This window comes from Mesitornis unicolor, unplaced genomic scaffold, assembly GCF_000695765.1.
Source record: "Mesitornis unicolor isolate BGI_N332 unplaced genomic scaffold, ASM69576v1 scaffold18000, whole genome shotgun sequence".
In the NCBI taxonomy this organism is placed as follows: Eukaryota; Metazoa; Chordata; class Aves; order Mesitornithiformes; family Mesitornithidae; genus Mesitornis; species Mesitornis unicolor.
In genome coordinates, this window is record NW_010157761.1 from 1 (window position 1) to 18,267 (window position 18,267).

Here is an 18,267-nt window from a genome sequence, read left to right on the forward strand (position 1 = left end):
CGGTGCCGGCCCCGTGACGGGATTTAAAGGTCGTTCGGCCACGGCGGCGTGTGCGGGGCCCTCGGCAACGGCTCCCGCGAGCAGGGAGCGTTTCCCACGTTCCCGGGGGTGAAGATCTTGGGTGGCTGCACCTGCCCCTCTTTAGCACCATTTCAGCACCCACAGCCCGTCCACCTTGCTCCTCCGCCCCCCGGGGATCTTTTTTCCAGGTTGGCAGATTCATCCTGACGTGCATCAAAAACCCAACCCCAAACCCTACCCCAAGCAGGCAAACCGATTTTTATTTCATTTTATTCTGCTTATTCTCAAAATGTCGCTCTTTTCTTGGGTTAGGGATAATGTCAGTTTCAAAATCTGGAGGACTCGGTTTTCCCTTCCCAAACCAAGCAGCCGCAGCCGTGCAGTCACCTCCATTCTGCCTCGTCACAGCCCTCGCTGGGAACAACTCTTGCCGGAGGGTGATCGCCTCATTCAGTCTTTGGGCATTTCTAAAAGAAAAAATAGTAACAAAATTTCCTGAAAATGAAGTGGAGCTGACTCATCCTTACTGACCGACGCAGGGTTGTGTCTCTGGGGAATATTTATAGCGATGCCGGCTGCAACAGATCCCATCCCATTTCTCAGATGGTCTAGTGAGGATCAGAAACGCGTTGCAGTTTGTTTTTATGTGAGGTGGATGGTTGAATAATCACCTGTCCTTGTGGAATTTCAACTATGAAATTTGGTCAGAATTCCTTTGAAAAAGTGCTTTTGCACTATAGAAAATTCATCTTGGAGTAGTCCCGTACCATCGAAGGTTTACGCTGAGCCACATACTGCATCATTTCTTCCTGCCCACGTTTCAGGTGGTGTGGAGGGGTGTCACGGTGTGTGCGGCATTGCTGTCGGTTGCCATAGCAGCAGGAAGGCTGTCCCCAGCCCTGGCTTTCCACAACTCGGGTCCTCCTGGGCTTGGCATCTGCTACAGGTAAAGAAAAACCCATCCACGAGCTTTGCAGCCTGAGCTCCGGTGCAGCAGATGCTCTTCGTCAGTGGGAGAGCAGCAAGCTGTCAAATGGTGCTGGAAGACAAAACGCCGTTTTAATTAGTCATCCCCATTGATCTGGTGCTGGGTGTTCCCGCAGTGGGGCCAGGAGCGAGGGACGTGTCCCTTCTTGAGTGCTGTGCCGTGGCGTGTGCCTGCCTGGCCCCTGTGCCCTGCTGGTGGCACAGGGTGGGACAGCAGCGCTGCTCATCCCCTGCTCTGCAGGGACCTGAAAGACACAGGTAGTTAAACGGAATGTTTGATTTAATGTATAGGGTATATGCTTCTTTGTTCTTCCCTTGCAGGGTTAGTAACTACAGCAGCTACAGCAGACTGCAGCATCTCCCAACTTTGTTTAATTGACATTTCTATGTGATAGTTTAATAAGGAGTTGCTGTACAAGGTTGTCATTCTTCCTTTATACACACTGAATTAAGAGCAGGCTCTTTAATTCCATAAATATTACTACAGGCTAAATCATAATATTTACATTTGCTTTTAAGAGGTTTATCTCCTCTCTGCTCCTGTGTTTATTGGGCTACAGAGATACTGCATAGACCAGTCTTTAAAAACTAAATCTGCTCCGTCATGTATGAAGTTCAAAAGCAAAGCTGTGGTAGGAAGGCTGTGATCCTGCATGGGTTTACTAGTACCTGCATGAGAGAAATTGTGGACTCCAGAGTCTTAAATTTTGGGTCATAATGGTACATGGATTATATGACGTAAGCACAGTAGCAAGTTAGGGCAAAAAGTGGTAAGTATTGTGTCCCATAATGCAGAGTATTTACAAATTGCGTGCTTATACTGGCTTCTCAGAAGACTTGTGAATGTGCTGAACTTGACATTTGACCTCAGTGGGACTACTCATGTATTTATGGTTAAGTGTGTTATTAGGTTTCTGGAGAATTAAGCTTCTGATTCAAAGGAGGCTGTAGTCATGACTTGAATGGGTTTGGGATCTGGATCATAAAACCCAAAGTGTGAAGCCAGCACTGTGCTCACCTGGAAGCCTGGGGTGTCGGCGGGTGGGACAGGGACATGGGTGCCGCGTGGAGCTGGTGACTGTGGCCAGCCTGTGGTGGCATGTGGGGAGAGCTGAGCCTGTCCTGCCCAACAGCAAAAGCACCGCCCTTCCTGGTCAGTTTATTGATACAGCATAGGTTTTTTGGGGAATGACACTGCACAGGCTGGGGGGCCAGAAAGGCGCTTAAAAGTTGCTTTGTCCCAAGGAATAATGAAAGAGATTAATGAGAAATAATTAGGTTTTTTTGACCTAGAGGCAAGAGGGCCTCGTGTGCTTTTTTCCACATGCAGATGGGCTGTACCTGGTCCCATAACCTGCTGCCGTCTGTCCCTCCCAGCTCACACACTGGTGGGACATGTCGCTGGCAGCTGTTACGTGTGGAGCCAGGGAGCTGAAATGTTCATAACTTCTGTTACCATCAAGAAATGGTACAGGAGTTCAAATTTATTAGGAAAAAAATGTGGCTAGACTAAGGTTAAATCCACCCTTTTTATTTTCTTAGTCTTGAATCTGATTGTCTTCATGGGAATTCTGTTCTTATCATGGGTTTTATTCTTACCTTAAGTTTTTAGATTGCTCCTTCCCCTCATGTAAATATTATAAAGTTGATAAGGCTGTGCAGAGAAGCTTTAACTTGGGCACATAAGAGAGTTTTCAAGCAGAAAAGACTTTTCCTTTGGTCACAGCCAGTCCTTACATTTGCCAAGGGCACCCTGGGGCTTTGCTGCCTGTTGAGCTGATTTTGATTTAATTGCCCAGGACTGCATCATAGGGTGAAAACATTGCCATCTGTGACACTGGAAAATATTTCAAATTGGCCTGCTGAAAGTGCTTTCTCTTTAGTGAAATCTTCACTAAGGCTGGCTCTTGGGTCCTGCAGCTCCAAAGGGAGCTTCCCGTTTTCTCCCCATGGCAGTTATAAATCAGGTGTTCCTGGAGGTGATGCTCACAGCAACACTCGGTCCTCACTCCTCCGTTTAGGTTTTCTTCAGTCATGACCTGTGCTACAGTATTTCCTGCTCAAGAAAATCAAAGTATTTTCCTCCTTAGAACCCGTTACACACACTCTCCTTGGCCTGCTGTGGGCGGGAGGCGAGGTACGTAGCCACTCTGAGCTGTTTGCACAGTTGGACGAGGATAAAAGCAACGAATTCGTTTCAGTCCTGACCTAATCTGAGTTAATGTGCTGGGATCTCACTGGTGAAAAGCAAGGGCACTTGGCCACGGCCATTCCTTGATCCTTTAAGAGTTTGAATCCCTGTTAAGCATGCTTGTCTTACAACCTGCACTTGCACAGGACGTAATCAGTTTTGTTTTCCATCTGTTAAACAAGAGGCTTCTGATTAGCTGGTGCAAACAGTAATAATTGTTTTTGTTCTTGCAGACAATAGCAAGGTTAACCAGCAGGTACAGAGTCCTCAGTGTTGTCCACACTCGGCAGTTTTGTACCCCTTGCTCTGTGTGCGTTACATGATTTGCCTTACAACCGGCAGGGATTTGGCTTTCAGTATTGTCCCCTAATTATAGTAATTGCCTAATGGAGATCTCGACGTCTCCCACTGTTCTGTAGCCACAGCCTGAACCAAAGCAGCGGAGCAGCCTGTCACAGCTCAGCCAGCCACAGCCAGAGACACAGGAAAAAACATCACCTACAAACTCCAACCCAAAACACAGCATTCAGTTTTCAAGAAAATAATTTGATTTTATGAAGTGACTCAGAGGGACTCTTGATGAAATATACCTGGTAGATTCCGAAGTGCAGCTGGCAGAGCAGTGTATTACCTTTCAAAGCAATGCTTATTTGAGTTTCAAATGCAGGGATTTGTAACGTTTTTAATTTTTGATGATACTAAATGGAAATACCCGTCAGAGGGTTCTCCTGAGGCCTGGCTGCTGTGGCAGGGAAGCAGCATTTCCTGAACACACCCAGCTCCTGGTGAATCCTCCCATCGCTCTCCTGAGTGCTGTCTTGGCTCTGGCTGCAAGGTATCATCTTCAAGCAAGGCATTGCACTCTGCTTCTAGTGAGTTTAGTAAGGAGCAGAGGAATTACTGAAAGAAATCTGTTAATAGTTGGGTTCGGTTGGTTGCGGTTTTTTTGTGTCTGTGTGGGGTTCTTTTGTGTTTGGATTTTTGGTTTTGTTTTTGTTTTTAAAGGCCAGTCCTGATCAACTGTTGAAGTTATTTCTCCTGTAGCGAGTGGTGCTTATAAACATGAAATCCCAGCTTTCATGTTTGCACAACAAATGAAGAGAAACACTTAGGTCTCATATAAGCAGCTAAAACTGCTTTGGAATATGAAATATATTTTTTATTAATTTTAACTCTTTAGCTGCTTACATATTTGGGGCTGCAGTTTATTACTGAACTATACCTGGAAAGAGATGACAGGACTTCTTGATGCATCCAGGTAGTCAACATCGTGCTACACACTCTTGTATCTTACTTTATGTTCTGAGAAGACAGTTTGCTTTTATTAAGGCACCAGATCTGTTTTTTCCCTCTAGGGTAGGGATTCTTCATTTATGCAATAGCAATGTCCTGCTTTAGCAGGCAACAACTTGTTGGATGGAGTCCTTGGGGCTTTGAGTGACAGCTGAACCTCCCTGTCTGATATTGTGGGATGCTGTGGTTGCCCAAAGAAATGCATCCAAGGCTACAGCCAGAACGGCGATAGAGAGCACCCCTCCTGTTCAGAGTGAGCTGTTTTGTTTGTGGTTGAAAGGAATAGTTTTCTGCTAATGCTGAATAGGCTGGAGTAAGGATTGGCAGGCAGTTCTTTTAAGCATTTGCATGCTTGTGTAATAAACTGCTTATTACTCTTGCATAACCCAAAAGTATGAGAATCTGGAATTTTAGTGCAACATCTGCTATTAAGAGGACCAGCTTTATACATATGGTTTATCTCTTGCTTTTTTAAAATAATGAAATCTTGTCTATAAAGACAGCAGGTGTCTTCTGTCTATAAAGATTTCAGATTGTTTGATTTTGCTTCCCTAGAATAACTTACTGTACTTGGATCAGAAAGTAGATTTGGTTGGTTTGTCTCTCTCAGGATCCTGTTTTCTCCTCCGTATACAAGTGGCTGAGAAAATGAGATGCTTTCATGCTTCTGACAGGAGGCCACTGAACTAAGAATGGTCAGGGCCTGCTGAAGATGGGAAAATGAGGACCTGCATGGCAGTGTGGGCACCCCTATGGATCCGCACACCGTGGAGAAAGCTGCCCCTGCAGCGTCCACACCACTGGGCTGGTGTCTGGCTTCAGGCTTTGCAGAGAGCTCCAGTCCGCGTTTGGGTGCTGAAGCGGGGTTGTGGCTGCCTTCCTGCCTGCCTGACTTCACTGCACAGCATCCCTTCACTCTTCATTTTTCTCAGCAAGCTCAGGTTTTTTTCTCAGTTGATGAACAGAAAAATCACTTAAAGGTCAATGTCTAAGGAGACATCTTAAGCCATTAGCACCTGTTTCAAAGTAAAAGAAAACAGAAGGGGAAGAATGACCTTTTATCGATTTTGCTAACAGAAATGGTATCCATTTGCTGCTGTGAATTAGGGGGAGAGAGCTGCTCCTGCTGCTTGATGCCTGTCCTGGTTACATTTCATCAGTGGGTGACTTGGGGCCCTGATTCTTTGCATCACAGCGCATAGATCCACTGCATGAAACAGAAGAAATGTTTCCAAGGAATGGTTTTTAAAAAAGCAGTTGTTCATTCGTGCAGTTATACTGATAAGAGAACAACAGGTAACTCTTTGGAAAGACAGTTTCTTTTTATATACACATATATTTGTTCTGCAACCTGTTTCTCATCCTCAGTGGCAAAGGCATGGTAATTGCTTGTGCTGGCTAATGAACAAAATCAAATGACACTATTTACTATAGCTGCTTTCTCTAGGCTGTATTTAATTGGTAGGTGGTAGGCAGAAAATAAAACTGCCTGAAACTTAGGAATTGGGCCTATGTTGCTTGTCATTTAAATGAATTAAATAAACAAGTTTTTCAACACTGTAATTTTTTTTCTCTTTTTTTTTTCTTTTTCTCCCCAGGAAATGGCTGTTCCACCTGCTTACGCTGATCTGGGCAAATCTGCCAGAGATGTTTTCACCAAGGGATATGGTAAATAAAGCCAAAATAAGTTTGGTCTTTCACTGCCTACCTGATATCTCTGAAACTGTTAGGATTTTATTGCTCTTCTTTGATAAATGTTCCAACAATTCCCATTAGAATCCAGAGAATTTTCTATCGTAGCTTCACATTGCCCTTGCTGTCTGGAAAGGGAGGGTAACTTACTTTTCTTTTCACAAAATTCTTCCTATTCCCCATAGGACCGTTGTCTGTTTTGAAGGAAAATTGTGTGTTGTATTTTGACTGTTTCCTTGTATCATGAATAGGATCATTGATGTCAGTAGTTTGCTTATGAACAAAATGGTGCTCAGTATGAATAAAGACATTATTATCTAATTTGGTCCCAATTATATTGCTGAAGTGAATACAAGTTGTGTAAACTCCTTCATAAAAACACATAGTTTGATAACTGTACCCTTGGTTTATATTTTTAATAGTTCATGGGGGATTTAGAAGGGAGTTTTAAGAAATAAATCAGAAATGCTTTTCAAATTAACATATATATAATTCATATCTTTTACTGATCTTCTAGGTTTTGGGTTAATAAAACTTGATTTGAAAACAAGATCTGAAAATGGACTGGTGAGTTGGCAAACACACTGGTATCTAAAACAGTGCAATGTTCTTATGTTTGCTGAATGTTTCTTTTTTAAAGTAAATACGTAATCCTTTACTCTTCCCTTACCGTTTTTGAGATATATTATAACTTTGCAAGTTACTTTGCATTTATAGTTTTTGTGTAGCATAGGAGACTGCACAAATTAGAGTAGAAAATACAATGGAGGGCTTCTTTGCAACCACGGTAATAGCTTACTCTAAGAATCATGCTGCTGTTTGAGGCCGTGGCCATGGCCTGTGCTTGGAGGAAGTGTCAGTGCCTCCCTCCTGCTTTGAATGAGCAGAAACTTTGATAGGCTGGAGAGGTGGCCCTGTGCAAACCGCATGAAGTTCAACAAGGCCAAGTGCAAGGTTGGGGTTGGAGCAGTTCCAAGCACAAATACGGGTTGGGTGTAGAATGGATTGAGAGCAGTCCTGAGGAGAAGGACTTTGGGGTGCTTGTTGATGAGAAACTCAACATGACCAGGCAATGTGCATTTGCAGCCCAGAAGGCCAACCGTATCCTGGGCTGTATCAAAAGACGTGTGGCCAGCAGGGCAAGGGAGGTGATTCTGTCCCTCTGCTCTGCTCTGGTGAGACCCCACCTGGAGCACTGCATCCAGTTCTGGGGTCTCCAACATAAGAAGGACATGGAGCTGTTGGAGCGGGTCCAGGGGAGGGCCATGAAGATGATCAGGGGGCTGGAACTCCTCTGCTATGGAGACAGGCTGAGAGAGTTGGGGCTGTTCAGCCTGGAGAAGAAGAGGCTCTCAGGAGACCTTATAGCAGATTTCCAGTACCTGAAGGGTCTACAAGAAAGATGGAGAGGGACTTTTTACAAGGGCATGGAGTGATAGGACAAGGGGTAATGGTTTCAAACTGTAAGAGGGGAGATTTAAGTTAGATATTAGGAAGAAATTCTTTACTATGAGGGTGATGAGACACTGGCACAGATTGCCCAGGGAAGTTGTGGATGTCCCCTTCCTGGAGGCGTTCAAGGCCAGGTTGGACAGGGCTTTGGGCAACCTGGTCTGGTGGGAGGTGTCCCTGCCCATGGCAGGGGTTGGACTGGATGAGCTTTAAGGTTCCTTCCAACCCAAACCATTCTGTGATTCTGTGAAACGTGCTGGTTTCTAAATGTGCTGCGTGCTCTTTTTCTTAGCAGTCACTGCACAAGTGTAGCTGCAATGTAGCTGTGTATTGGAGCTAACATTCAGAACATCTATGAAGTGTTTGCAGCTTGCTTGCCGATTCACAGATACACCTTGTTACAGACAGCATATTATTCTGTGTTATGCTGCTGGTGAGGGTTATCCACGTTCCTGTCCTGTATCCATTCCCTTAGCATGCAATGCTTTTTCTTTCTGACACTGAATTTTTTTGTGGGGCAAGAGTGTGCTGGTATTAATGGCTAGCAAACATGTTCTTAAATCTTCTGAGAACTCTGCAGTATTGAATAATATCCCAAATTATAATGACTCGTGTTCTGCAAGTATAAGTATTTGCCTGTATGCAAATGCATATTTGCAAATACATATTATGGTTTGGGTTTTTTTTCCTTCCTTTTAGGAATTTACAAGCTCAGGTTCAGCAAACTCAGAAACAAGCAAAGTTAGTGGTAGTTTGGAAACAAAATACAAGTGGGTGGAATATGGATTGATGTTCACAGAGAAGTGGAACACCGACAACACACTGGGCACTGAGATTACTCTTGAAGATCAGGTAACTTTTAGCTCAAAAGATGCAATTTAAAAATTCACTTATGACAATCTCTAATTATAAATCCAACCAGTGAATTTCTTTTCTGTTCAGCTTGCCCATGGCCTGAAGCTGACCTTTGACTCCTCCTTCTCTCCTAACACTGGGTAAGAAGTGAGTAAGCTTAAGTGACAAAAAAGGCATTTTTAATGTTAGTTTTCCAGAATAGTCTTGCTTCTCTACTTGTTCTGTCCTAAGATATCAAGACAGTTAATAATCAGTCTGTGTATGATGAAATCATGTACATCTGATTTAAACCTTAGTATTAACAATCCCTTTTTAATCCTAAACCATAGCAAGCAAGCTTTTAAACACAGTAACTTGAAAATTATGGTCAGAATTAGGGTGGGAAGAAAAGGTTTTGTTTGCACTCCTGTTGCTTATTTCTGGCCATGCCAGAGGATGAGCTACTGTCTGAATAAAAGTGCTAAACAAGTCAGCTGTAACGCAAAGCCTAGCAAGCTCCGGGAGCCAGTTGGCCACGGCTCTAATAGGTCGGCACAGTAATTGGGCTCTTCTCCCGAGCGGAATTTATCATCTGAATTCTTGCTGGCCACAGCGTGCCTGGGTGGTGGATGAGTATTTCTGATGCGGCGATTGGATGCCACATTTTATGTGGGCCAGAAGGATTAAGTAGCAGCTGTAGGTCTAGATGGTGGTTTATTTTTTTCTCCCCGATTATCTTTTTGCAAGCAGTGCTGCCAGTGAGGCAAAATATTCTGCACATTGGCTTCCCAGAGCAGCGTGCTGCGCTGCAGGCTGCCGGGGTTAGAGTCAGTGGAGGTTTCATCCTGTCTTTTAGGTTTTGTCCTGCATTGTAAAGTGCTTCCAGTTCATTCCCAATTCTGCATTAACTAGATACTTTCATATTTGTTAATCAAAATAATCTCTAGTGTTTGTTAATAATTATTTCTTAAAAAGATAAAAAAGCTGTACAAGAATGACAAGTTAGAACTCCATAGCGGTTTCTTAGGCCCTTCACAGACACTGTAGTGTCTGAGTTACAATTGCCTTGTGGGATGATTGTTAAAACTGGAAGAAATGGAATGAGATTCAATCCTGGTGAAGCGTGGTTTAGGCTGACAGGAATGCATCATGAATGACTATGAGACTCCTTCTCCCCTTCCGTACTGCTTACTGGCTGTGATGAGTCTTTCAACAAGGAAAGTAATTTTTAGCAGCGCTCTGTGTCCCTGCTGATGTTGGTGGGAGAGGTACTGCTGACTTCTACAGACAAGCTAATGCTGAGTGCTTTTAGCGATCCCACTTTTTATTTCTGGGTTGCAAAACATAAGAAATTTCTGAGTCCAAAATAAGAATAATAAAAAAGAGAGCAATCTCTACTTGAGTCTGAAACAGTTATTGGAGACTGTTTTTGGTAGCTGAAGTGGAAGGTTGATTTGACATTTCAAATTAACCTGACTTTTCCAGAAAGATTTCAGTAAAAGATTTGGTCAAAGACAGAAGACACATGTAAGGTAAAAAGAAAATTAAAAAAATATTAAGTAAGAGTAGCTGGATATATTGGATATAACTTTCCAGCCTTGTGAAGTTCTGCACCCTTGATGTAAGCTCACCTAAGGACGCATGAGGAAACACTGTTCTGGCCAGTAGTATAAAAAGAAACAAGTGAGTCAGGAAAGTTTATTTCTGCATTAACCTGGCAGCCTTTCTAATGGCTGTAACCATTAAACTTCATAAAGCATCCTAAGGAGAAAACAGGGTGTCAGAGCCACTGAAGCACCCTAATTCCTTAGCAGCAGAGACTTTCCTTCAGGAAGCTGGAGGCAAAGTAGAGATGTCTTGACCTCTGTCACAGTAAATGGAATTACCCAGGTCACTAGCATTGTCTGGAAATAATTTGTTTGAATTGCTACCTACAAGTGTATGTTTTCAAAGAGATGAGATGCTTTCCTTTCTCTTTAGGAAGAAGAGCGCTAAAGTTAAGTCAGGGTACAAACGGGAACACATCAACATTGGCTGCGACATGGATTTTGATATTGCTGGGCCTTCAATACGTGGAGCCCTGGTGGTTGGCTACGAGGGGTGGCTGGCAGGCTACCAAATGACTTTTGAGACAGCGAAGTCTAGAGTAACTCAGAGCAACTTTGCCGTTGGCTATAAGACCGATGAATTCCAGCTTCATACTAATGTGTAAGTATTGGCAGATGGGTATGAAAAAGGAATTTGAAAGGATTTTGCTGCTTACTAGAACAATGGAAGGGATGGAGTTTCAGCAGTGAAAAAGAGAATGGTGGATTTGAAATTACTGCTTCATTTAAGATGGCAAGATGCATTTTTTTAGCTGTATTAACTTTTCTTTGAATTATGTGGGTGAGGGAGTGCATGATGGGAGGAACTGGAGCTCACTGAACATCCAAGCATCGAGTGTCTGTCTTTCAAGCAGATAAAGATTACTAGAAGCTATTAGCAGAAAAATAAAACAAGTGGGTTATAAGAATATTCATGAAAGTTGAAATAAAAGCAGCGCCTTTCTTTGGCACATGTCAAAATCAAACAAAACGGTGGTTTCATCTGTAGATGAAAGTTCATCAGAGGATGAACACAGACAAAAGGGCATGAATAGAAGAGCTATGTACTGAATTTATTTTAGTACTGGAAGGGATATGGTGTAGAAGTTTGTTTTAGTGTTGTAACTCCTAGTAAGCGATTTACACTAACGTTTGTCCTTTCTGAATGCATGAGCAGTGGGAAGCCAGGACCAAATTCCATGAAAACCTTAATTTCTCTGTCTCCTGTTCCTCTTAAAAAATCAATTTATGCCTTTGGGGAAGACAGTTTCTTAAGATTAGGCAAGCCCTAATTCATTCCCTCAGCCCTGCCTTTCCCATTCCCTTGAGTGGATATTTTGCTTGTAGCTGAGCTCTTGCAGGCTGTTCCCATTTGGGGGCTGAACAACTGTTCTGCTTTCCTGGAGCTGCTTCTTCAAAGGCTTTCTGTTCTGTTTCATGCTGTTTTGCAGAGATCTGGTGTAGGAAGCTCAAACTGCCTTAGAGAACAATTGAACCCTCACAGCCCAGACAGGATGTTTGAAGGATTGCCAAAACACAAAAATGCAGGCAGAAAACTTTCATCAAAACATTGTGGGGTCCACCTCCTCGCAGTAGTTAGGAGCTATTCCTTCTAGTGCAGTGACTATCAACTTTGTTATACTGTAGCAGTTCCAAATGCTGTATTGCTATAAAATGCTGTAATTATTACTACTTTTAATTAAAGCAACAGCAGAAAATAATTTTATAACAGCAGCAGGGGCTCAGATCATACTATGCTGTTTTTTGGATTCCTAAGGGTCTGTTTCTTAGGTTGCTGTTACTGTATGTGGATGATAAATCATCTTCAGGAGGATGCCCAGTTTGTTGAGTTAATATTCATGCTCTGCCAATTGACAGGCAAAACCATGAATGTGTGCTATGAATAGAAACCTTATTTATTGATATTAATAGATGAGTTAGGTATTTGACATGTTTCAGCTTTGAAACGTGTCAGAGTTGTCATATAATTTATATAACCTCAGACACAGTTGTGTGTGGAACTCCCATCACTACCCTGCTCGGTTGTTATCTCCAGAGTTTCACAGGGATGCTGTGGCAGAGCTGATAATTAGGTGGGGCTTGAAGCATCGCCTTTTGTTCCTGGCATCACACAGACCAGCTGGGAACTTTAGCAAGTTACTTTCCTTAACGGTGCCTTAATATATTAATTTTCATAGGGGGATAATGTTTTTTTAATCTACATCTGAAAAGTGCTGTTATTACTATTAGCATTAAAAACAAGTTTGACTTTTATTTTTATTTTAAAAACTAATAACTAAACAGAGGTAGTGCTGGATAATTTCTAGTTTTAAATACAACTTTCCTCGTTTTTTAAGCATAGCTCAGACCACGCCCCCCCTAATGTTGCAGGTCAAGACAGAGCTGTGTGGGAACCTTGCACAAAGTCTGCCTGTGTAACCAGCTCTCCTCAGTCCTTTTAAATACCTCCTTTTCTTGAGAGCCAAGCACATGCAGTTATATGTGAGCTTCAGTCTTATCTGAAGTAAGTATTGGAGTGTTTTTCTGGAAGAATTGCTCTAACAAATTAAAAGGCTGCTGCTATTGCTTGAACTTTTAAATAGGCGTATCACTGCTGTTTGTGCAACTGTTAGGAACTAGGGAACATCAGTCTAAACGGGTAAAAATGGAAAGATTCTAAGTCTGCCCCATTTTTTTAATCACTAAAGGTTTGGTGTCTGCTAATAATTGGAACCAGATTATTTCATAGTTTAGAAATAATTATAAATACTTCATTTGCAGAGGTCTTCCTGTAGTTTAAAGCCTATTTTGTGCAATATGTCTGTATCCTCTTTTACGAAAATGAGCGAAAATGGAAATTCAGATGCTCACTGGTTTACAAGGAGTGCAAGGATTTTAGAAGTCTTTTGCTCTTGCTTTTATGACCTGCATGCTTTAACACTTTGCATTTTATCTACCACACTTCATTCCCTGCGTGACACTGGTGTCAGTAGTAATTGGAAGTTGTGCTACTCAGCAGCAGTGTTAGAAGGCTGTCATTATTCTGCTGTTGGTCAGTGCCCTCTGCACAGTAAAATTATCTTCATTTCAGTTTCTACTGGGTTGGCCAAAAAGTAACTGTATTTCTTTTTCTGAGTATATGAAAGGTGAAATTGTCACAGGAAACAAAAACTATTAAACAATATATTGTCCATTTTGTTCAATTGCCTTTTGCCATCTTTCAGGCAACTGCATGATTCTGAGCTCAAAAGAGTTTATCTTTTTCAGTAAAAAACAATTGCAAGAACCATTTTATATCCTCATCAGCAGTGAAGGTTTTACCATTCAAGGCGTTTTGTAAAGAATGAAACAAATGGCAGTCTGATGGTGCCAGGTCTGGTGAATGTGGTGGATGTGGTAACACATCCCATCCAAGCTGCAGCCATTTTTGACGAGTGACCAATCTGGTATGTGGTCTAGCGGTACCATGGAGAAACACAACACCTTTGTGATTCACCAATTCTGGATGCTTCTGTTTGATGCCATCATTTAATTTATCCAGTTGACAACAGTACACGTCCAAATTAATGGTTTGGTTCCTTGGAAGCAATGCAAAATACACAGAATAATTTTGAAATCCCAGCAGGCTGACAGCGTAACCTTCCTTTAGTGAAGATCTGCTTTGGTGAAGTGGTTTGAGCTGGTTCATCACACTTGCTTCACAATCTTGTTCATCCTTTGTTGTAAACAATCCATTTTTCATCACCTGTTATCGTGTCAAAAATGGATCATTTTCTTCATGTTTCAAGAGAATCGCAGATGTCAACGTGTTTAGTGAGATGGATTTCTTTGCGCTCATGTGGTACACAAATACTGAGCTTCCTAACATACCCAGGTTGTTTTAAATGGTTTTCAATGCCTCATTTTCATATGTTAAGATTATCAGCAATCTCTGGTGTTAAATGCTGACTGGAGTCGATCAATGCCTTTGTTTTGTCGTTATCAACTTTGACTGGCCTTCGTGGTGCGTCTTTTAACATCAATATCCCTGGACCAAAATTTAGCAAACCAATTCCGACACTGCTGTAGTTTTAAGGCATCTTCACCACACACATCACATAGTTTTTTATGAACTTGCACAGTGTTTTTCCCTTTTTGGAAGTAATACAGCAAAATACGATGAATATGTTCCTTTTGATTTTCCATTTTCAAACTGACATCAAATAAATAATCGTTAACGAAATCATGCACTTTTTCTAAAACAAGCGTGAACTGACAGCTGTCAAGATACATAATGATTTTGCAGTTTAAAATGAAGTTTTACATTTTGAGACATGTATGTCCAGCTGTTAAAAAAATCCCCACAATTACTTTTTGGGCAACCCAGTAGTACAGACACATCTGTATTACAGAGGAACCGAGAGGACTGTTGCAAATGGTGTTCAATTGCAAAAGCCAGTAAGACTTGGACATTAAATTGGCATTGTCACTTCTGATACGTTTCACCTGCATCTGGTAAAAGCATGCTGGCGAGGCAGTGTTAAGATAACTGTTGAGGCTTGGTGACTGGGGTCCAGCCCTTTCAGGGCACTGGGGAAAAGAATTATTTCAGAGATATGCAGAGAAGAATAAATCTTGTTAGTACAAAAAACTCCCATCTAGAGAGAAGGGAAAATTGGAAGTTGTCATTACTATCATTACTAGTCTGGTTTTGAAAGTTTGTCATGGCTTTTTTTTTTTCTTTTCAGTTTCATAAGTTGTTTGTTGAAATATAGTAACCATCAATGAATTTAAGTATCTGAAAATAACTTCATAACCAGTCTGGCCTAATGTCTCTATTTTAGTTGTTACAAGGATATTAAATGAGGTGTTTAAATATTAAATGTTCTGCAAATACAGATCTCACTGGAGAGAGAAAAAAAAAGATTACTGTTTTTGAGTATAGTTTAAAATGAGATGAATGCATTCCTCCTAGGAATGATGGAACGGAATTTGGTGGCTCCATTTACCAGAAGGTGAATGATAAATTGGAAACTGCCGTGAACCTTGCTTGGACGGCTGGTAATAGCAACACTCGCTTTGGAATAGCAGCCAAGTATCAGATTGACCCAGATGCCTGCTTTTCCGTGAGTGCTGTGCATGTACATTTATAAGCATTAGAAAATAGTCTCTCGTAACAGAAATGTGAAGCATCTTTGCATCAGTAAAGTACGGTTTTCATGCAGTTCTGTGGTGTACAGTTGGCTTGTATATCTATTTGTCTTGGTTTTGGCAGCATGAGAGGACAACTATTGTATTTTCCTTAAAAGAGACACAGGCTGTTTTATTGTATTATTGGGTACTTTTTTGTGATTTTCATTTTGAGGCAAAATTATCTCTAGATTATTATTTTTTGGTGACTTAAAAGATGAAACCCTTTACCTGCTTAAAAACTTATTTAATTTTCAAGTAGGAAGGACTCTGAAGGAAGATGCCACATTAATTACAGAAGGTATTTTTTTCCTTTAAGGCTAAAGTGAACAACTCCAGTCTGATCGGATTAGGATACACTCAGACGTTAAAGCCAGGTAAGTCTATGCAGAAGAAGTTCAGACATCAATAAGTGATATTTTAGTCTGGAAATACCAAAGAGGTTTTGTTGTGACAAAATGTGAATGATTTTGTAACATTGCTGTTCTGCTTGGTGATGAAAATGGTGAAATTTTCTAGGGACTGCTCTGTTAATTTGCACGGCTGTTGCAAGTGGGATTATTAGAGACCACCATCTGCTGACCAGTCAGATGCTCTTTCATTTTGACACAGTATACCTGCGGTTAGGTGTTTCACAGATAAGTAAATACAGTTTTAGTACTTTCAGAGGCTTGCTGTTACTGAGTTTATTTTACTTGAAAATGTGACTTTCTCAAGGTCCTCTGGTCCAGGAAGAGGACAATCTTACCGCTGTGAAATTGGTTTTAATGTGGTCTAATAAATCTGCTGCCAGAATACCAAGCAGATTGACATGAGATATTACAGTAGGCAGGGCTTGGGCCTTTTTGTCCTGAGATTTTAAAGTGGTTTAGAAATCAAGGTACGTATCAAGGTCCAAATTTTTCATAATGCTTGACTCTAAGATTAGATTAATCAGTAGACCAGCAGCAGTGAACTGACTCAGAGCTTTAATTACTTGGGGTGATAAAAAGCAGAATCTGTCACCGTGTTTACTTTAACTTTCATAATTCAGAAAGATTTCATGTCTGCCAAATTGTTTTAAAATGCCCAGTCCTTACAAGGCTAGCCACCAAATTATTTTAACCTACCTACCCAATAAATTAAAGCAGCAACACAGATGCTGCACTTCCTGAACATGAAGCTCATTGCAAATTCTAATAGTTGTCTTTTCTCTCCCTTTTCTCTATTTTGCAGGTATCAAACTGACATTGTCAGCTTTGTTGGATGGCAAGAATGTCAATGCAGGTGGTCACAAACTTGGTCTAGGATTGGAATTTGAAGCTTAAGGAGTGATTCTGCAATTGTTAATTTGAAAATACAGCATAGCTACCTTCAGAATATAGTGTACCTTTCAATGTTTTATGTCTGGGATGCAAGTATTGCTAAGTATCAGTCCTGCTAGTCCTGGTTAAAGACAGCTAAGCTTTAAAATGATGTTGTCGAAGAAATGGAGACAAAAGCATTAAAAAAAATTCCAGGCTTATTTTTTTGAATGTTGTTGCCTATCACATCTGTCAGCTGCCACAAGATAGGAAGGTGTGGATTACCTTTAGTAACATCTCGACTGCGCAAGGAATACGTTAATGTAGTATAAAAATGGAGATGTTAAGAGTCGCAGACCACTGTATTGTACTGTTAATTCCGTAAGCAAAACGTTCCAACACTTAAGGTTTCAATTCATGATGGAATGTGCAAACATGTCTAAAAAAGGGATTTTTGTTTTTTGAAAAATATTTTTTTAGATAGGAATTTCATGAATGGTTTGTCTTACTTGGTTATCTGACACCTGCAGCTGTCTCCAGAATGCTTTAGGTTGTCCACTTTGTCTAAGTCTGTTGCGGAGGAGGTTTGGTGTGACTCAGCCAATGCTACCTGTCCTGTGTTGTGGTTCCTCTCCCTTGCACTGACTGGAAAGCTTGTAAGACAGGGCCATAATCAGGGAAGTCTTTGTAACTGCAGTCACATAGTTGCATCACTGAATTCAAAATGGACTTTTGTTTTATTACCACTTTTTTTTAGCAACTAAATGGGTACATTTTTAGAGAGTCTTCCATTTTGTGTGGAACTAGACCCCAAAATGCTGTACTTGACACTACTAAAAATGGATAAAAAACCCAACCCCAACTTGAATAAAATATTGAAATGTTATGTTTTACTTTGTCTTTATATTAATTGCGAAACAATTTCATATAAATTCTTGGCTCCAGAAGCAGACTGGCAACATCTGAGTGCGTATTTTTTACCACACAAACAAAAAATACTTAGTAGATGTGAGTTCCAGACACTGCCACGTTTTTAGTGCTCACTAAGCTCTGGCAAGTGCACATATGCATGTGATTAGCTCACGGAGAAAACAAGATAATGTGTTGATCTTTCTTTCACTGCAGAATTCACTAAAATGAATTACCTTTCTATACACAAATAGGTGTGAGCAATGAGCGGTTATCAGTTGGGATAAACGTCAGTGGCTTTTCCTTAAAACCTAGTATTTTTTCATCTGTGAACAGTCAATGTGGGAGGTGTGGAGAGCAGAAGAGCCACATGCCTGATGAGGCAATGGCGTTACGACACTGTGAAACGGGTAATCTGCCTCCGCAACAGCCTGCAGATTGTGCAGTGCCAGCTGTCTTCCCTCTTACCACAGGCTGTTCCTATTTCCTAATATGTCTTATCTCAAATATTTAACGTAACACTCGTGAGGGAAGTTGTCTTCTAGATTTCCTCAGTCTAAACAAATCATAAGCAACCAGGTCACAGTCACTTGGCAGATGCTAAAAATTAATTTCAGTTCCTGTATGCTGTGTGGGGCTTGTTTTGTGTCTCTGTGAGCCTTTGGCCACCTTCTTGGGTTTTCTCATGCTTGAGCCATCTGCATTTTGGAGTTTGTTCTCCCATAATCAGCTTCAAGGCTTCTCTCAAGGCTTGGATCATCTCAGGGATGTGGTGAAAAGGGAAGTGTATTTTGTAAATCTATCAAACTCTGCAAAAAGCGTTTGTAAGCGCCACAGCGCACAGCCTCGT

At 41.4% G+C, this 18,267-nt stretch overlaps 1 protein-coding gene across 1 annotated transcript; it reads left to right on the forward strand.

Annotated features, from left to right (window-relative positions):
• Positions 1–6,092: 6,092 nt before the first annotated feature.
• VDAC1 (voltage-dependent anion channel 1) lies at positions 6,093–17,390 on the forward strand. The gene is made up of 8 exons (XM_010181339.1): positions 6,093–6,160; positions 6,702–6,751; positions 8,336–8,488; positions 8,579–8,631; positions 10,451–10,678; positions 15,011–15,161; positions 15,545–15,602; positions 16,441–17,390. The coding sequence occupies exons 1-8, from the start codon at positions 6,094–6,096 to the stop codon at positions 16,530–16,532; spliced, it is 852 nt and encodes a 283-aa protein (XP_010179641.1). The 5' UTR covers position 6,093; the 3' UTR covers positions 16,533–17,390.
• The last annotated feature ends 877 nt before the right edge of the window (positions 17,391–18,267 follow it).